This window comes from Syngnathus floridae, chromosome 3, assembly GCF_059516105.1.
Source record: "Syngnathus floridae isolate MCC-2025c chromosome 3, RoL_Sflo_1.0, whole genome shotgun sequence".
NCBI lineage: Eukaryota > Metazoa > Chordata > Actinopteri > Syngnathiformes > Syngnathidae > Syngnathus > Syngnathus floridae.
The window spans coordinates 4,054,920-4,076,313 of record NC_142415.1 but is presented as its reverse complement, the minus strand read 5'-3'; the positions used below and the strand labels follow the sequence as shown (position 1 = coordinate 4,076,313).

The following is a 21,394-nucleotide window of genomic DNA, read 5'->3' as shown; positions in this document are numbered from 1 at the left end:
ACTTCAAGATGATGGTGATAATTGAGTCAGAGTCTTCAACCAATTGCAAAGCGGCTGTGAAATATGGTGTCACAGAGTGTAATGTACGGAGAAAAGCTTTCCATGGTCCTCAGAGCAGCCGCTTTCAAGAGCTCGACAGGATCATTTGTTTCAGATGTACTGTAATTATTTTCTGTATAAAAATTAAATTTGGTGTTCAAAAAGTATTTTTTCACACTTGAGTCTTGAAAAAGAGGGGGTCGTCTTATAATCAGGGTTGTCTTATATTCGGGCCAATACTGTATGTCACATAGATTCATTCCGCAAAGATTTGTAGTCTCAAATTAATTGTTAAAGATGTTACCAATTATTTTTGCTTTAAGAATGGAAAGTGAAGAGGAACAGATTCATGAAGGGAACAAGATGGCTTAATCTAGCAAAACACACCCTCTGAAAAAGGAAACAGCTTCAAATGAATTCAGCCGTCGTTTGGCGGTGTTACATTCAACAGAGGGGTCAAATCTGTTGTTTGAAATAAGAGCCTTAGCTGCAGCAATTTTGTCATTGAAAAACTGCAGGAATCTATTTCTTGAATATATTGAATCTATTCTAATTTTTGGGGAAGAGTCTGTGCAAACAGTCCAAGGGGGATTTAATCACAGAATCAATACTTTACATGCACCTTGTCTTTCTTTCCACTTATATTCAGCTTTGCAGCACTCCTTTTTTTCAGAAAAGTCAGATGGCTGTACTTAGGAGTGGTAGTTTTAACAGCAGTAGGAAAAGACAACATCTAAGAGCACATATGATTGCAAATCACATTTTCAAATTTGAGACCAGAAGACCAAAAACACGAATAAAATCTGAAGTATGTCCTTGCAGTGGAACCAGGGATGAAATGCATGTTTTACGTAACAGTTAAAATGTGACACATTTTGCATCAAAGACAAACGACACTTTCTGTACATAATAATAATGTTGTTCTTTGTGTCTCTGGTCTAGGGAAGTGAATTCAAACCATGCTATAGGATCAAAGTTGACTTTTCTCTATCCAGTAATGATGACATCCTCTTCCCCACCCACAAAGCGATAACATGGCACTTGCCTACGCCAGAAGAAGAAATCAGGTAAACAACATGAGTTTTGTACTTGAATGTGATGTGCAGCTGTTTAGGTAAACCCCCCGCTGTTCAGGTAAACCCCCCGCTGTTCCTGTTTTTTTTTTCCAGCCTTGGGCCAGCTTGTTGGCTATGGGACTACCTAAGGAGGAGTGGACAGGTAAGATTGAAAGCCCAATTAAATGTTGACAAATGACATCTTACTTTGCCTGTCAACAAACAATTCGATTGCGTAATATCAATGTACTATATGTGATGATTTTATTTTACCTCTTAGGCAGGCTTTCTGTTGCCTTTGAGTGGAGGAGTTGATAGCTCCTCTGTTGCCTGTATTGTCTACTCTATGTGTGTGCTGGTTTGTCAGGCAATAGAAAATGGCAGTAAGTAGATTTTCATTCAATGCATTCTAAATTGTGTTACTTGAGACCAGGGGTGTCCAAAGGGCTGCATACAGAAAAATGGAATAATGTAAGGGCCACTTTAAAGTTTGACTTTTATTAAATATGGTAAACTCAAGCAAGCTTTTATTTGTTGTTTGCATTTTATTGTATTTTAGTTCATAAACTGCAAAATATAAGCTTTCTGTTGCAAGGTGATATATTTGCAGTTTTGTTCTCAAAATTTGGGGGTTTCCTGCGGCCCTGTATATCCCATTGGACAAGATCCATCATTGCACTAAATACCACCCAAATTCCATCTGCCCATTCAGAAACCCCCAATAGAGCAAACTGTCATAAGATAACCTTTTTTAAAACAGATTACTGCAATATCTTCATAAATCAGACAGAGCAGATAGTGGAAGAAACATTTTGCTTTTGAAATCTTAATTCACCATAGTATTCTGAAGAGAATTTGTGTTATTTTAGTCATAATTTATTATTTTTTATGCCTCTTTATAAAGGCTCTAAAATATATAAACCAATTTATTTTGAGGAGTGAAATCTGTTTTTGACACCCTTCCTTCTCACTCTGCCTACCTCTAGCTTTTTGTGTCAAATGTCATTTTTAGTTACTATATTTTCCGCATTATTACGGGAGCTCACATGGCAATACATGTCATGATTTACGGTGAAAAAAGAAATGGGAAAAAACGCGTCACGGAAGTTGTATGAGTTCAGTTGCACTTTATTCTACTATTTAACCATGTACTGTACTGTACTCACATTATTGTTAATCGATAGTCATACGCAAATCCATCCAAGTCCTTGTCTTCTGTATCTGAATTAAACAGTTGGGCAAGTTTGCCATTAAACATGGCAAGTTCCCTCTCGACATTGTCACATTGCTCTTCTGCAATGATCCCGGCTTTCTAGAAAGCTCTAATTATGCCTCATAAGCATGTTTCTTTGTCAATGCCATTTCAGAGGGTGTTAATGCAGTTTGTTTTGCACAAACAAAAGTATTTATTTATCAATGGCGATGGAGGTATGTAGGTATTACGTACAGTTCTCTGATTGGTTTACCGCCCTAGTCTACGTATTTTACAATGTAATGTCCTCTGATTGGTTCATTGGGTCTACATATTACGTCTACATTTTGGACTTACCCTGACACTGCACACTAAACACGGCAGCCACACAACATTTACCGATTTTGGAATTCGGTCTACACAAAATGTGCACCTTTGGTTTTTGAGAAAATTAAAGGCTTTTAAGTGCGGAAAATATAGTAATTATTGTATGTTTCGGACTAAAACTCGTTCCGGAGTACGTCGCACCAGCCATAAAATGCACAATAAAGAGGAAAAAAACTTATATAATTATATAATATATAATTCTCCATGTTATTTATGTTATTCAGCCGTGCTTTGATTTGGGGTAGGGTGGCATTTCAAATCATTAAATCTCCTGACTGTAGAAGTCAATGAATGAAACTCATTGTCAGTGAGGCTCCAATTATTCCACAGCCATAGTGCGCCCTCATGTGGTTTAAAGTGAAAATAACATGTGAAGTGATCAACTATACTAGTAATGTGTTAATGATGAAGTAAAAATATGTGAATAATTTCACATATAAGTCGCTCCTGAGTATAAGTAGCCCCCCCACCCAAACTATGAAAAAAAAACGTGACTTATAGTCTGAAAAATACGGTACTTTTTCATGTCGCAGACCAATAAATGAATGACAGGCCGCAAATGGCCCCCAAGAACTAGTTTGGACACCACTGTTTTTGACAATCATTCTTTATTCATGAACAGTTTGTGTATTTATATACAGGGTCCAGCAAAACAATCTAACACATTTGCAGGTTTAATAAAATGCAAATAAATTAAAGAAACAAAAAGTTTTATTTTCGAATAGTACATATAATGCCATTTTGTTTTGTTCGTTTCATTTAATTTTTGTTTCATTTTCGAATTTGACTCTGACTTTGAATAATGTTATTTTGTTCCGTTTCAGTTGCTAACATGAATTGGACCGGCGAGCATCGCACTTTCATTGTGGAAACGTTTATCAAGGACAAATCTGTAACTGCAACACAATGAGCGTTCCGTTTGCGCTTCAGACTTGGTAGACGTGATCCCGTACCTGCTCGAAACACCATCTTGTTATGGGTTACTAACTTCAGAGCCAGTGGATCAGCATTGAAACGAAAATTAACCGGCTGACCTCGTACCGCCAGAACTCCAGAAAATCTGGCAGCGGTAAAACCAAAATAAGATTATTCGAAAATGAAACGAAAATTAAATGAAACCATCAAAACAAAAGAAAATGGCATATGTACTTTTTGAAAAAAAAAAAAAAAATGTATTTCTTTAATTTGTTTGCATTTTATTAAACCTACAAATGTGTCAGATCATTTTGCCGGACCCTGTACTTTCCTGTGTCATGCTTTCCAATGATCTCTCTTTCTCCTCTCAGATAACCAGGTACTGGAAGACGTTCGCAGGTTAATTGGGGATGACACGTACTTTCCTCAGCAGCCAAGGGAGCTCTGTGGTCATATCTTTACTACTTGCTACATGGGCAGTGAAAACTCATCAGCAGACACTTGCGACCGTGCCAAAAAGTTGGCCAGTCAGATTGGGAGGTATGCATGATCAAAGGTCTTTTGTGTATTGTAAATTAGCATTTGTGTGTGCAACTTGAGAGACAGAATCTCCTCACATTCATCATTATCATCATCATCTTTCTCTGAACTGCTTTATACTGATGAGGGTCGTGGGCGTGTTGGAGCCTATCCTAGTCGTCTTCAGGTGGCAGGCCCAGTGCACCTTCAACCGATGGCCAGCTAATCACAGGGCACAAATAAAGAGGAACAACCATTCACACTCACAATCACAGTTAGGGACAATTTGGAGTGGTCAATTAGTCTACCATGCATGTTTTTGGAATGTAAGAGGAAACAGGAGAACTCTGAGAAAACCCTCTTAAGCATGGGGAGAACATACAAACCCCACACAGGAAGGCCAGAGCCGGAATCAAACCCTTTACCTCTGAACTGTGAGACGGACATGCTAACTGGTCCTCACATTCAATCCATGTTAAATTACAGAACTATGTCAATGTAATCTCTGCTTCATTTATGTGTATAAACAAAGAACGTTAATCTAAGACCACTTGTAGCTTAATTTACCTTAACTCATTATGATCTAAAGCACCTGGAAAAACACGCCTCTAAAACCTACAGGTGGCTTTAGAAGCACTCCCGAAAACTTGATGTTTTACTGGAAATTCAGCAGTATTGTCAGCCCCTGTAGCAGATAGAAACATGATTCCATAAACCTTGGAGAACTCAAGTCAAGTCAAGTTTATTTGTATAGCCCTAAATCACAAGCAGTCTCAAAGGGCTTCACATAGACAAACAATTGACAATTATTCTCAAAGCATCCCCTGATCTTAAGCTCTCAAAAGGGCAAGGAAAAACTCAAAAAAACCCTACCAGGGGAAAATGAGAAACCTTGAGAAGGGACTACAGATGGAAGGATCCCCCTTTCAGGATCACCAGGCTGCAATGGATGCTGAGAGGGCACATATAATACGTAATATAAAAATCAATGAAAAGGTGGATGTCCAAGTCAAAGCGAAGAGCTGCCGGAGGTGCCCTCGATTGTCCTGGCAGTGTCTTCGAGGAGGGCAATCCGCTGCAGATCCCTCATTTTGAATTCGTCCACGAGAATCCAGATAGCCGCTGTCAGCTTGGGTATCACCTAACCACATCCCAGCCGGGGGGATGGGGAGAGGGATAGAAATGTGTCTTTAAACGTGTCTTAAATGTTTCTACTGCGGTAGCAGTTCTAATATACATTGGTAGGGCATTCCAAAGCTCTGGAGCCCGAATAGAAAATGCTCTAGACCCTGCAGACATTTTCTTGGCCCTCGGTGTCACTAAAAGACTAGCGTTTTGCGAACGAAGGTTACGAGACGGAACATAAGGAACAACTAGGTCGACGAGATATGAAGGCGCTAAGCCATGCAATGATTTATAGGTTAATAGAAGAACCTTGAAGTCACATCTTAAATGGACCGGGAGCCAATGTAAATTGGCTTATATTGGGGTAATGTGATCAAATTACACGTGGCTTTCGCATCAACCTTTACTTCTATAAACATTCAGTGTAATTTTTAAAAATTCTACTTTTACCGCTGGGGACGGTTGCATTTGAAACAGCCTCAATTAAAATTATTCCTCCATTCGTCAAAACATTCTTCCGCGTTGTACACAAACATACTTTTTAGCCACAAATCACAATTCAATCACAATTCTTGTTAAGAAAGCTCTGTTTTCAGGAAAACTTACAATACAGCGCTGGGCGGGCTTTTCGTGCAACGATGGTCAGGAGCAGAAAGTCCCCATTCAGAAAAAGCAACGATATAATGTTTCCCCTGGTTCAAAGACCTCAAGAGTTTTCTACCTAATTGTGAAATTCCTACATCTAACATGCTCGAAAAAAAAATCCTGGAAATTCTATGAGCCAAGAGCACTGTCACGTGTTAATTCTGATGCCTTTCATTGGCAACAAGATCGAGAAGGAAATGTCCACAAACATAAGACACATTTGCATTCCAGGTTTTAAAGGGAGAGATGTGTAACAGCGCTCCTGGCTCCAAGGGTTGAAATGTGATAATGCGCTCCTGGCTTAAATGAGCTAATTTACATTAATATATAAAGTTTTTTTTTTAAATTTTTTTTAGTCCAAGTGATATTGCTGGGCCATCTATCTATCTATCTGTCTGTCTGTCTGTCTGTCTGTCTGTCTGTCTGTCTGTCTGTCTGTCCGTCCGTCCGTCCGTCCGTCCGTCCGTCCGTCCGTGCGTGCGTGCGTGCGTGCGTGCGTGCGTGCGTGCGTGCGTGCGTGCGTGCGTGCGTGCGTGCCCGCCCGCCCGCCCGCCCGGAACACCTCCCCACTTGCAGTCCAGGAAATTACCAGGGAGGCTGAGGAATGAGATTGCTCTGTAGTTGGAACACACCCTCCAGTCCCCCCTTCTTAAAAAGGGGGACCATCACCCCAGTCTGCCAATCCAGAGGCACCGTCCCCGATTTCCACGCAACGTTGTGGAGGCGTGTCAGCCAGGACAGCCCCACAACATTCAGAGCCTTTAAGAACTCCGGGCGGATCTCATCCACCCCCGGGGCCTTGCCTCCGAGGAGATTTTTAACTACCTCGGTCACTTTGACCCCAGAGATTCGAGAGTCCACCTCAGAATCTCCAGGCCCTGCTTCCACTGCGTGTCGATGGAATTGAGATCTTCTTCGATGTATTCTCCCCACCGACTCACGATGTCCCATTATTGCTGGGCAATATCTGAATTTGCAGATTCAGTCAATACAACATTTATTTTTTTTTCTATTTGATGTTCATGTTCTGATTAATAAAACATATATCAGCCCTTAGATTATCTCGCCTCTTGCCCAAATGTATCAACAACTTGAAAAAACAGGTTCTGTATTATGTTGACACACATCCAAGGCATGAGAGGAATCCGGACATGACTATTTATACAATCTACAATTGTTGCCATAGCATTTAAGAAATTAACTGTTTATGAATTCTTTGTTTTTTTAGCACTCATATGAACATTAATATAGACATGGCGGTAAAAGGCATTCTGGGTATCTTCTCAATGGTCACTAGAAGGTGGCCTCAATTCCTCGCCAATGGAGGGAGTCACAGGGAAAACTTGGCGCTGCAGAATGTGCAGGTTCGTCATTCAATCACACAGCATTACATGTTTTACCAGCAGATATTGTGTTGCAACCAAGATTATTTTAGTTAACGAAAACAGGCTTAATACTTCTCAAGGTTTTCAAGCCACAAATCAACTTGTGACGTTAGCAATTTGTCATACAACCCATCCTAGATTTATTTAATTGGGGTACTCTACTTGGTATCATAAACAAGTTTTAAATTAAAACAATACTTACAATGGTGTTTTTTAAATCTTGCACACAAATAGAACACATTCTTTGAATAATGAAAACTAATACCACAACCAACTAAAACTAAACTAAAACTATAATTTAAACTCAATAACTACGATAACCCTGGTTGTAACTCACTGCTTATCCTTGAGGACCTTCATACTAAATATTTAAGCTCATGCAATGTTTTCATAGGCAAGGGTAAGGATGGTCCTGGCTTATTTGTTCGCCCAACTGAGTCTCTGGAGTCGAGGAAAACCAGGGGGCTTACTGGTGCTTGGCTCAGCCAATGTAGATGAGAGGTAATAACTGCTTTTGCTATGGAAATGGGCAGTGGGTTAATGCTATTAAAATGTGACCTTTGCAGCCTTCATTGCCTCGCTCTTCTTCTACGCCAGTGCTTCTCGATCATTTACTGTGATGCCCCCCCTAGGGAGAAGAAAACATTTTACGTCCCCCCATGTTATTAACATAAAAGAAATAAAAAAAAAGAAAGATCGACATACAATAAAGAATAACTTTATTAATAAAATAGTTTTTTAGTCTGTAACAGAACAGATTCAATGTGCATCACTTTGCCTGAAATTAAAAAATAAATTATAATTATTTAAACTATAAATATTCTTGACCAACTGCCATCTTATGCTGAAAAAAATACAATAAAATAAACATACATAATATTAAATTAAATAACAGCAGCAAATAATATTCAATTCAAGTAATCAGCAACATTAACTCATCGCATTCACCGAATCCCTCTTTAGTGAAAAATAAAATGTTTTTTTTCAAATTCAACCCATTGATGTTTTTTTACTGGTGCACAAAATAGGCCATGCATGAACATCATCTTGTTCAAAGAACAAAACCAACACACAATGCATGAACTCACAACAAATTACATATGTACCTGCAAATCAGTGTGACTTCTGCTGTTGCTTTTGAGAGATGAGTTCCGATATGTGTCATCACGAATTAACAAGATCAGTCATGTGTGTCTGGACCTCCGCGGCGGAGGCTCTGCCAAACCCTTGAGACCGACTCGTTGAACCGCTAGGATTCGATCGAACCCAGGTTAAGAAACACTACCGTAATTTTCGGACTATAAGTCGCGTTTTTTTTTTTTTCATAGTTTGGGTGGGGGGGGGCGACTTATACTGAGGAGCGACTTATATGTGAACTTTTTTCAAATATTTTCTCCCAAAAAAAAGTGAAACCGCGATAAACGAACCGCGACGTAGCAAGGGATTACTGTAATTTGAATTGCAAGTGACGTCAGCAGCGCGGCGCGGTGGTTGTTCACAAAAAGGCCAAAGATTGATCACGGGATGATGAAGATGACGAAGGGCCCCACGTACTACCGGCATCATTAGTGGCTTTGTTTGTAAGTGACACGCAGGACGAAGAGTTTGAAGGATTTAATGATTTGGAGTGACACAGAGGGTTTGAAAAACTATTATGGCTTCTACGCACGCTTTTACATACTATAGAGCTCTCTTTAACCTCTGTGGATGGAAGTCTGGGGCCGGTGCTCGGCCGGGTGGCTGTCCGGGGACGGTTGACGGACATGGCTTTTATGCACGCCTGGTCCTATTCTATGGAGCTCTCAGACACAGATGGTTTGATAATATTATTGCTTATATAATAGTTACTTGATATATCATTTATATATCGTTATATGGGCCTGTGGAATATTTTGAAGTGCAAGCGCCGTCAGCGGCGCGCACCCATTGTTGACAAAGGACGATCGATGGATTTAATGAATTGGAGTGACAGTTTTTTGAATAACTCTGAATGTTACGTCAGGCCCGTTCTCAGCTCTTCGTTTGTGTTCATGTCACGCTAGCATACCTATCATTTAGCCTGTTGTTGCTCGTTCATGTCTGTTCTTGGTGTTGGATTTTGTCGAATAAATTTCCCTCAAAATGCGACATACTCCGAGCCACTTATATGTTTTTTTTTCACGTTATTGTGCATTTTATGGCTAATGCGACCTATATTCCAGAGCGAGTTTTAGTCCGTAAAATACGCTAGTTTAAACCTTCTTAAACTATTGAGAAAAACGTGGTGCCCCTAGTGGCGGTTGATTATACTGCTGGCAGTAGATTTTCTGCCACCACTAACAAATAATTGATTATTCAAGGTCTAAAACAATGCTTGATTATCTGCCTAAATACTTGATGTGTTGGAGAATTTTCTGAGCTGTATTGACTGGACAACTCGAGTCTCTCCCTAATAAAATTTCTTCTCAGTCTGACAGGTTATTTTACAAAGTATGACTGCTCAAGTGCTGACATCAACCCTATTGGAGGGATTAGTAAAAATGACCTGAAGAGTTTTCTTCAGTACTGTGTTCAGCAATTCCAGCTCACAGCTCTTAGAAGGTGAGAGTTGCTGATTTGTATATTTACAAAGGGACACTGAAATGTCTTGATCACTGGCACTTATATCATAAGGCTGCATGTAAAATTTCAGCATGAAAAAGTCGTGATTTATGGGTATTTTTTATTATATACGTGTGTGTATATATATATATATATATATATATATATACATATATATTTTTTTTATAATAATATATATATATATATATTTTATTATAAAATAATTGCTACATAGTAACTGCCCCTATGGGAAGAATCCCACTTCTTTGTCTCTCTTTTTTATGGATGCCATTCATTCAGGACACCTTGGTTCTTGTTTTGGTTATCTGTAGAGTGCTTGTCCCTTCTTTTGTTCCGTCTGACTGTGGTACCTCGGTTGTTCACTGTTGTTAAATGGGTCATTTGTGTTTTCTTAAAGTAATTGTTTCTGTCTTGCCAAAGCAGTTTTTACGTTTGGCAAAGTGTATCGTTGGATGTTTAAAATCAATGTTCAGAATCCTATGGATATAAATTAAATGGCAATGACCAATGAACAAATCATAGCACAAAACGCTTGTCTAAACACATTGTGTTCCAATCTTAGAGACTTATAAAAGAAAGAAAAGCTGCCATTAGAGAATTGCTGCATTAAAGATGCTCATTTTCTCATTCTTTTGTAAGTCAGCCATAAGAAGAGAGAATTTTTTTTCATTTACATTATTGGTATCTCCGTTTTTTTTGTCATTTAATGTCATTACAGCATCGTGGCTGCTCCACCCACTGCTGAACTGGAGCCTCTGACTAACGGACAGGTGTCGCAGACAGATGAGGTATGAAATAAGAAACTCCTGTCAAAAACGAACAATCTTTTTCTCAGCAATCTTATCTTTTTAGCACATTGCTATTTGCCTCTTATTTAAGATTTTACTGCTCAGGGACGTGCGGTCAGAGGAGGCAAAGGAGGCCACGCCTCCCCTGCATCATGAAAAGGGGAAAAACAAATTCAATTGTTTTTAATATAAAGTCATTTTCCTTTTAATTTCAGGAGTTTTGTATCATTTTGAACCAAAATCCCTGAATTTTTTATAGTTATTCTAACCGAAGACGAGGAGCCAACTTCCTGCCTTGCCTCCTCTGAGGATTGCGTAATCACACGGCTGCCCATGCTGCTATGCAGTTAGACTGAACTGCTGTCTGTCACTATGTCGCTGTTTAAGTGTTCAAACACTGTGGCTATATTAACTAGTTTCCGTAGTTAAGCTGATGTATATACCGTAATTTCCGGAGTATAAGCCGTGACTTTTTTTCAAAATTTCGAACCCTGCGGCTTATAGTCAGGTGCGGCTTATATAAGATTTTTTCGTGATCACTTTTATACACTCGTAAAAAGGCTGTGGACCACTGTTGTGCGGTATCTTGAAGAAAAAAACAACAACAAAAATACTATTTTGAAACACTACTATGACTGCTGCTTATTCTGGCTGTCTTGCTTGTGACTATTATGAGCTTTAGTAGGAATGCACGCTGGGTGACCTGCGTCAAAGGGCTCTAAAGTTTAGAGTCTAAACCCTTTCCCTTAGTCTGCCATGTGACTCAGAGATTACACAAAGCAGTGGCGCAGTTTGGACCATCTGCATTGTATTAAAACCCAATCAATCAGCATTTAAATTCAATTCTTCTGACATTTTGCTCACCAAAAACAAGTTGTAATGAATGTGAACTTTTAATGCATTTTATTCAGAAGGTTACTTTGAACCCTGAGGCTTAAATGGCGGTGCGGTGTATTTATGGATTTTTACGGCCTCCAGGGGCGCTCTAGCAGGAAGCAAGAGCGAGACAGACGAAGAAGAGATAATGCGCCAAAGAAGACGTGCTAGTTTGTGTTTTGAACATCTCGCGCATCACGCAGAACGCGATCAAGACGGACATTACTGAAAGGAAACTTTTATACACAAACCGTCATTATGGGGGACAAAAGAAATGCATATGATGCCACTTTTAAGCTAAAGGCAGTCGATGTTGATGACATTGTGTTGCAGCACCGTTTTCTTTATTTCGTGGTCCCGTCTACTCTGGAGCTACACGTGTCGCTCGCTAGTTTAATGTAATTTAGCGCTTTGTGCATGAATAAGATTAGCATGAACAGACCCTCATCACACTCGAAAGCGACGACGAAAGAGAGACTGAGTAAGTGTGAGGCGAAGGATATCTAACGCGATTCGAATCGGACACTGAGGAAGACTTCGATGGCTTCAGTGCACAGGAGGAAGATGAAGACGATGAAGCTCTTTTTTTTACTTTTACGTTAACCAGCCCTGTTAGTGCTGTGCCACCGTGTTGCTGCTGTGTTACCGCCGTGTCTCAGTGACTTTTAAGGGTATGTTTTATTTAATCAAACCCTATTAGTGCTGTGTTACTTCCGTGTTGCTGCGGTATTACTGCCGCGTCACAGGCAGTGTTTGTAAAGACATGTTTAAAGTATGTTATTCAAACTTTAAAAAAGCTTTCTGTGTCCAGTATTTCTTTGTTAATAACTCGCGTGCACACTTCCGTGTTGCTGCGGTACGACTGCTGCGTCACAGGCAATGTTTAGAAAGACATGTTTAAAGTATGTTATTCAAACCTTAAAAAGGATTTCTGTGTGCTGTCTTTCTTTGTAAAAAACTCGTGTGCACGTGCGGCTTATAGTCCGGTGCAGCTTATGTAAGAAAAAAACTAAAATATCCCCGAATTTTAGCTGGTGCGGCTTATAGTCCGGTGCGGCTTATAATACGGAAATTACGGTAATATGTATATAATATCTAGTGTGTTTTGTCATCCGTCTGTAATGTCGTGTTTCTTTAGATGAACAAAACGGCTTTGAAAAGAGACCCAACGGAGGCAACGAAAAAAAGGTTCTCCAGCCTTATGGCAGGGGGTGCTAATGATCCCGTGATGCTTCATGCGCCCACCTGTAGAATAAGTGATCTCCAGTTCAAATTTACAGTGAACAACTGAGGGGCAGTCGTCCATTTATTTTGTTTTACATTCGTTTTTTTTAAATTCGTTTTTATATTTCGTTTTACAATGGAGGATGACATTACATATCCAAACGATTTTCAACTATGTATTTTCGGTCGAAGCAGGAGGTCATCTGTAACGGAAGACCAACTCCGGAGTTAAAAGGTTTGATTCGGACAACGGGACTTCGGAGCATGTATTTTGAAACGGAGGGGTACGCACGATCAAAAACAAGTTTTTGATTCCATGTGCTTTATTGAGTGTTTTTATGTTTGAAGACTGCTGATATGAGATTTTAATTAAACAAGATTATATTAAATAATTAATAAGCCACTCGAACAGCGTTGCCCAACCTTTTTTGTGACACGATTAGGTGTCGGACAGGTTTTTTTTTATACGTCAGTGTCTCTCCAGTCATGAGCCTCGCACGTGAGTGTGTGTGTGTGTGTGTGCGCGCGTGCGTGCGTGCGAGCGTGCGGTGTGTGTCTGTGTGCGTGCGTGTTGTGGGTGTGTGTAACATGTAGATGTGACGTTCTGTTGTTAACCTTGGTTAAACAGGGACCTCTAGTGGTCACAAGTTACCATAGCAGCGCTATGCACATTTTTTAGATGTATATGGAGATGTAGCTAAAGTATACATACTGTAAATATGATTTTAGGACACTTTTATTATTATAACAACTTTTTATAACAAGGTACAATACTGTAAATATGTTTTCAGAAGTCTTTTATGATAACAACTTTTTATAACAAAGTACAAGACTGCAAATATGTTTTTAGAACTCTTATTATATTATTTTTGTTTGGCTGGGAAAAATCTGCGATGCAGTGAACCCGCGATAGATGAACCCGCGAAGCAGCGAGGGATCACTGTGTTTGTGCGTGTGTGTGCGTGTGTGTGTGTGTGTGTGTGTGTGTGTGTGTGTGCGCGTGTGTGTGTGTGTGTGTGTGTGTGTGTGTGTGTGTGTGTGTGTGTGCGTGCGTGTGTGTATGTACGTATACATATAGTATATACACATATACTCTTTTGCACACCATCACAACTTCATCAGAGTTTGGGTTTCATCGATTGCTACCTTCTTGAATGTGAATAGTTTTATGAGGAAACGAGTTAGTCTTCTAGTATTCTCTAACCTTTCATATCTGTATAGGCTGACCTGGGGATGACCTACTCCGAGTTATCAGTAATTGGACGCCTAAGGAAGATCTCCAAATGTGGACCTTATAGTATGTTCTCTAAACTCATTCAGATGTGGAAGGATGTGTTGTCACCCACAGAGGTCAGTGATTTGTAGGGCATTAGTAGTATTCTCAGTTTCTCATTTTCCCCAGTTGGGGTTTTGAGTTTTTCCTTGCCCTCCTGGAAGTTAAGATCAGGAGATGTGAACCCCTTTGAGACTTGTCTGTAATTAAGGGCTATATAAATAAACTTGATTTGACTTACTGTATTTTCCGGACTATAAGGCACACCGGACTATAAGGCGCACCTTCAATGAATGGCCCATTTTAAAGCTTTGTCCTTATATAAAGCGCACCGGACTATACGGCGCACCATTAATGCATCATGTCAGATTTTTAATCCAAATCAAATCATTCTCCATTTTATCTTTTTTATTTCAACTTCAGATGCAACAAATTACTTTATAATCACAAAATAATGATCCGTAGTCTTTTTGATTCATGATTCATAGTCTTCAGCGGGCCACTTATGATTGATTTCATGACACAATGCTTCGGGCCAGTTTAAATTTAGGAATTTGGTCCATATATAAGGCGCACCAGACTTTAAGGCGCACTGTCGGCTTTTGAGAAAATTTTAGGCTTTTAGGTGTGCCTTATAGTCCGGAAAATACGGTAACATTTATTGACAGAGATAAAGGAGCTCTGCAAACATACAAACATGCATAAATCTCAGCGATGACCACAATAAACCTAATGTACAGGGAACAAGAGCAACAGACAACTGTTGATGAGAATGAAAATTTGTTTTCATGTTGCTTCATCTTCAAGGCAACATCACATTCTAATTGCAGGTTGCCGTCCGATAGATAGCATCTAGCAGCTTGGCACTCAGCATCAAGGGTTGGAATTGGGGGGTTAGATCACCAAATGATTCCCAAGCGCGGCACCGCTGCTGCTCACTGCTCCCCTATCCCCCAGGGGATGGATCTAAATCACACCGAGATTGGTTAAATGCAGAGGACAAATTTCACCATACCCAGATAGTATGTGTGTGATGATCATTGGGACTTTAACTTTTTAAGAGTCTATTTCGTACAACTGATTTTTTAGACAATCGTAGCCTTTATGTACTCTCCACCCGCCCAAATATCTACCTCCACAAATGTACTCAGCTGACACCTGCAACTCCATAATGCTGTTTGTTTATTAATAAAATTCAAAATATCCTCCTGAACCTCAAGATAAATTCACTCTCTCTTCAAAAACCTAAACTCCTACCCACCAGTCTTTCTCCACTTTTGCACACCCCACTTCCTCACAACTCGCAGAAATCATCCACAAATCCATGCTCTCCACCTGCCTGCACAATCCTGCCACTTCAATCTTGGCCAAATACTGCCTTTCCTCATTATATCCACTAATCTCTGCCATTATTCACTCCTCTTTCTCTAATGGCATTGTACCACCATTGTTGAAAACTGCAGTTGTCACTCACTCTGAAGAAATCTTGTTCAGACCCCAACAATTACAAAAACCTCCACCCCATCTCCAAGCTACCATTCATTTCAAAAATCCTAGAAAAATGGGTCATCATTCAACTCCATTGCCAACCAACCCACAACAATCTTTTGCGAGGCTTTTCAGTCCAGTTTTCGTCCCCCCTCAGCACTGAAATAGATCAACAATCTCTTTCATTGGCATCACTCAAACCACCTTAGTTTCATTCATACCTCAAAGACCACACCGTTCATCCGGCTAAAGGCATTTTTATCCAGATCCCGCCCAATCTTTTCAGTTTTGCCCCAAGGGTCTGTCCTGGACCCCTTACTATTCATTATCTTCCTCCTCTCCCTTAGCACTATTGTCAAAAAATGTACTACCTTCTTCATTGCTTTGTGGATGACACCCAGCGAGCTCTATTTCTCCTACAAACACAGCATTTCACTCCCTCCCTCCTACCTCACCTCATATTTATCAGAAATCAACTTCTGGTTCGCCTATAACTTTGTGAAGCTAGACAAAAAATAACTTATTCTCATTGGTACAAAATCCATAATATCCCATCTTGGCACATTTCCCTCAATCTGTTGGCCACACCTCTTATTTTGCCCTCCCTTCAGATCAAGATTCTGAATGTCATTCAAGACAGCACACTCTCTTTCAATTAACATATCAATAACATTATTGGGTCAGCCTACTTCCACCTGCACATCAGTCAACTCCCCCCCTCCCTTTCCCACTCTACTGCTTCTATCTATCCTTGCCCAAAGCTTTGTCAATTCCCGTCTGGACTATTGTAGCACTCTCTTTTTGGGTACCCCTCACCACTCTCTCCATAAGCTTCAATTAGTCCAGACCTTAGGTGCACATGCCATCACAAGAACACTCCCCTCCCATTACATCAACCCCGTTCTCCAGCAACTTCACTGGCCTATGGTCAAATTCTGCATCCAATTTAAGCTGTTCCCTCTTATCTCCAAAGCCATTCATAACCCTGCCCCTCCATACCTGTGTGACCTCCTCCACATGACCCATCACCATTCCAATGCACACCTTAATATCTGCCTCCTCCATCCACCTTATTGTTCCACCTGTCAGCACTCTACGGGAAGCAGAGCCTTCAGCCACTCCGCTCCCCAGCTTTGGAACTCTTTGCCACTTGGTGTCAGCAATTCACCTCGCTTACTGTTTTAAAATCAATTCTTAACACTCAACTATTTAAGATTTTCTACTCACTGTGATGGCACTGCATCATTTTCTTTCTTCCTATTCTTATTTTTTTTCTGTCTAATTTTCTTCTGTACAACCAGTCGTGGGCATCGTCCTCGGTCCCTGAGTTTTCTATCCCTATTCCAGGCTTGCATAGTCGGTCTGAGTCAGCCAAATGGTGTCACGAATGGACTTTGTATAATTCTGTTTTACCTGTTGTTTATTGATCTACATCGTCCTTGAGGGTCTCAAAAGGCAGTTTCAAATTGAATGTATAATTATTGCTATTATTAAACGCGCACAAAAAGTGCATACAGAAAAGCCAAATGAACACCATCCTCAACATCTTGAACAAAAAAAAAAATACAGGTAAAGGTAAGAAATCATGCACTGTGGATTAGTGGCTGAAAGTGATGTTCAGTGATGAATTGTGAATTTGCATTGGTGATGATGCGGGAACTTTTTTTTAAGTTCCATTCCATTTAGATTTCTGTCGAAGAAGATTGGCCAAAGAAAATGTGCATATTTGTGCAGTCATTGAAGATATGTGGTGCATGTTAGGTAAAGGCACGTGGGAAATGGTAGTCATTGCATCATCAATAAATGTACACATTCTGGGGTATATTCTCCAGGGTACTTGTCAGAAAAGTCGCAAAGCTATGCTTTTTTGGGCTGCACAGATTCTCCCAGCAACTTAATAGTGTCAGGTGCACCTCTTCATGAATTGTAAGCATTTTGGGTGGGGTGGCATTTGAATGAAGGAATCCCGTCAAATCTAGCGATGCGTGTATTCTCCCAGACACTTAAGCACATTTCTGTATTAATAAGGAATAAGGAAACATATAGCACTTTTTGATTCAACAAACTGCTTCCGTGCTCAGCTGGGGACAGTGGCTGCTGTTGTGCTGATGGCTTGGAGTAATTGTAGTCATTCTATTGTCCCGATCTATCAAATTAATATGCAGATTATGGTTACATTTTTAGACATATATACTACAAGGGCATTGAACGAGTTTAGGGCGGGGGGGCGTATTATATTTGAGAGTATGTTTTGCAACTCGCGTTGATGTTATATGGACTGAGTAAATTTTGTGCATTTTGAATTTTTTAAGGTTGCATACAAGGTTAAGCGCTTCTTCAGGATGTACTCGATGAACCGCCATAAGATGACTACAGTGACTCCATCCTACCATGCTGAGAGCTATAGCCCTGATGACAACCGCTTTGACCTTCGTCCTTTCCTCTACAACACACGCTGGAACTGGCAGTTTCAGTCTATTGACAGTGAGGTAGCAAACACTTTGTAATGTAAATTTCATAATGTCTTCAAATGCCATTAAGAATTTATTCTGTTTCTTTCTCCTCAGATATCACAGATGGCAACAAGAATGCACTAGTACTAAGGTGTTCATTCCCAAATAATATTTGTGCATATCAAAATAGTACACATTTTTTGGGTTGGTTTGTATTAAATTCCAAACACAATACAGTACAAGAATTAACTGCATTGGCATTTCCTTTTGTTTAATTAACCCCAAATGGTTAATATTGTTTGGAACACTTCAGAGTTCAGCCTGCTGCTTTCGTCAGTCGTCACATCAATAAATACAAGTGAATCAACTCCATCGGCAGCCATACCTGCCACAACCATGCTTCATTAATATGGTGGTATTTCAGGGTCATAAATATTGTGACAGGGACACAATTCAAATTTTCTGGCATCCAAACACCGTCACATTGTATTTGAAATGATGTACTTTGACTACAGACTACAGTTTTAATGTGAGGGTATTTATATCCAAATCGAGTGAATGGAATGGTAATTACAATTTTTTTACAGTTTTTTTTTTTTGCGGTTCTCCTGCTTATTAAGGGGCCATAAGTTATGGGGCAAGTTGCTCGTCAGCTTTTCCATTGCCAGGTGGCAGGGCAGGTACTACAGGGCAGTTGGTTACCTTCTATTCTAATGATATGACTGTTGACAAAAGTACCAGGATGTATTTTGAAGTGTTGAGGTGAATATCTGCTCATATTCAGACATCTTTGGAACTGATTTGACAGTGTTTTGCAGTGCAAATGTTCAATGACCCAAAGCATTCTCCAAAGGTAACCACAGTCATTGACTGTAAGTAAAAAAAAAAAAAAGAATATTATGCAATGGTCAAGTCAATCACCTGACCTGAATCAGATTGAGCATGCATTTACTTGGTGAAAACAAAACTGAGAAAAAACAGAAACTGAAGACATTTGCAGTAGAGGCCTGGCAGGCATCACCAGTGATGAAATCCAGCATCTGGTAATGTGTATTTCAGACTTAATTGACTGCAAGGAATTTGCAATCAAATATGAGGAAAATAAAAGTTTGATTTACCATTTACCAGCATACACTGTAGATGTATGTACATCGTTCACCCTCAAATAAAGCTGAAAGTGCGGTTAAACCACATCTTGTTTGTTTCATTTGAATTACATTGTGGTGATGATCTCATCCTTGTGAGGAGTTGAGCTGTAGCATTTGGTACTTACACGAGATTTAAGAAGACCAAGGAGGAATATGTTACAATTATCTAAGTGTGATGTAACAAACGCATGTTATTATGATGTCTGCATCACATGTTAAAAGAATGGGATGGATGTTAGCGATACTGCGGTGGTGAAAAACATAGTTCTGGTAATGTTCTTAATGTAGTTGTGAAAGGAGAGAGTTGGGTCAAATTTAACACAGAGCTTTATTACAGAATAACCTTGGGTAATCGTACATTGATCAATACTTAGAGTGGTGTCCTTACATAGGTGCATTTGACGAGCAGGGCCAATTATCAACATCTTGGTTTTATCCAGGTTAAGAAGAAATTGAGGGTCATTCATTGTTTAATTTCAGCAAGACACTTCTCAAGATCACACCAATAACGCTGCATTAACATTACCATCGTCATATGTAGTTCGGTATCGTCTGCTCAACAATGAAAACTAATGTTAAATTTACGTATAATGCAGGGCTGTCCAAACATTTTGCAAAGCGGGGCCAGATTTGGTTAGATGAAAATGTATAGGGGTCGACCATTTGCACTGACATTCCTCGAACAATTACTATTGTAAATGAACTTGTAAATATGTAACTATATCCTTTGCTGTCTGCAGATAGGTTCATATTGCAAATGACAATCTGTTGTCAATTGCACTACCAGAAAAGTTAAAGATTAAGATAATAAGAAATTAAATACAAATGAACAATTTTATGAAAGTTTAATGATTTTGTATTAGACGTATTGAGCTTGTTTTATTATTATTGTTGTATTAATATTGGTGTTTGTGACTGCAGTAAACAGGCTAGGTTGCATTTCAGATTTTTAATCCAAGTTAAATCATCCATACATTTTCTGTACCGCTTGTCCCCACGGGGGTCGCGGCCGTGCTGGAGCCTATCCCAGCAGTCATCAGGCAGTAGGCGGGGGACACCCTGAACTGGTTGCCAGCCAATCGCACGGCACACAGAGACGAACAACCATTCGCACTCACACCTAGGGACAATTTGGAGTGCTCAATTGGCCTACCAAGCATGTTTTTGGGATGCGGGAGGAAACCGGAGTGCCCGGAGAAAACCCACGCGGGCCCGGGGAGAACATGCAAACACACAGGGAGGGCCGGAGGTGGAATTGAACCCGCACCCTCCTAACTGTGAGACGGTCGTGCAAACCAATTTTTCACCGAGCCGCCTCAAATCAATATCCATTTTATCTTTTTGATTTCAACTTCATGCGCAACAAATTACTTCATAATCACTAAATAATAATCCATAGTCTTTGTTTGCGATCACTGTGAGTGAGCGGCGCAGACGCGGAGTAGTGTGAAGACTTAGTACGACGTAGACAGTTCTCACTAGTAGTTTTTTTTGGGGGGGACATTTGAATGAAGAAGTGTCTGTGTCACTGATTATCTTGCAGACGGACACTTGTGTGCACATGAACTGGGAAGGGACGGGGGAGAAACGCTCGCAACCAATCACAAGTGCTGGCTTATGTGCACGTTTCCCGTGAAGACAAGTTTCATTGCTGTGGCTCGTCTGGGACGCGCAGGTCACCGCGACAGATAGATATAGCAGGTAGGACATTCTGAGCGGACGTTGCGGGCATGCATGCGCAAGCACATTAGTAGGACGCATCGACGGGTAGGAATTTCAGAACACCGGCACTTGCCAATGTGGCGCCATAGGTGAGAATTTAATTTGGCAAACTCACATTTGACTTCCCTCTACAACAAATGACACCGTCACTCTTTTAGTTTACACTGTCAGCATTCTACCGAGACTTCTAGGCTAAAACGCGGCTAACAAAAATCTAAAAGTTAATTTTTTTTAGACGTCTGTTAGGGTTGATAGATTAGTTTGATCCTATGCTTATGTTAGAATGTAACCTGTAATAATTAAACTCGCTTGTCCTGTCTTAACAAAAGTAGTAGAACAAAGTGATCTTTTGAATTGATTGACTAGCTGCAGAGGAAGCAATCAAAGTTGTTTTGTTTACACAACATCGTGAAAGACCCCCTGCTGTGCTTTGATCAGCAGGCCAGGGGCTTCGGACCCATCCTGTCTACTCTGACCCCCACTCTCAACCCCCACTCTGTTTCTCTCAATAAAATGCGCCTGCAAGGGGCCTGAGTCAGACTTCATTCGATCATCGCTG

At 40.2% G+C, this 21,394-nt stretch overlaps 1 protein-coding gene across 6 annotated transcripts in view; it reads left to right on the top strand.

Annotated features, from left to right (window-relative positions):
- Positions 1 to 19,156, top strand: part of nadsyn1 (NAD synthetase 1) — a 120,466-nt gene extending 101,310 nt beyond the window's left edge. For 4 of the 6 annotated variants that reach the window (XM_088370100.1, XM_088370103.1, XM_088370099.1 and 1 more), the window contains 11 exons: positions 982 to 1,106; positions 1,209 to 1,257; positions 1,375 to 1,477; positions 3,960 to 4,128; positions 7,106 to 7,241; positions 7,657 to 7,763; positions 9,711 to 9,842; positions 10,582 to 10,651; positions 13,973 to 14,101; positions 17,825 to 18,001; positions 18,080 to 19,156. In XM_088370100.1, coding sequence (XP_088226226.1) covers positions 982 to 1,106; positions 1,209 to 1,257; positions 1,375 to 1,477; positions 3,960 to 4,128; positions 7,106 to 7,241; positions 7,657 to 7,763; positions 9,711 to 9,842; positions 10,582 to 10,651; positions 13,973 to 14,101; positions 17,825 to 18,001; positions 18,080 to 18,109 — 1,227 coding nt within the window. In that variant the 3' untranslated portion in view covers positions 18,110 to 19,156. Of the gene's footprint in view, positions 1 to 981; positions 1,107 to 1,208; positions 1,258 to 1,374; positions 1,478 to 3,959; positions 4,129 to 7,105; positions 7,242 to 7,656; positions 7,764 to 9,710; positions 9,843 to 10,581; positions 10,652 to 13,972; positions 14,102 to 17,824; positions 18,020 to 18,079 lie in introns of those variants that run through there. The other 2 variants (XM_088370101.1, XM_088370098.1) reach the window with 2 other exon arrangements.
- Positions 19,157 to 21,394: the final 2,238 nt, after the last annotated feature.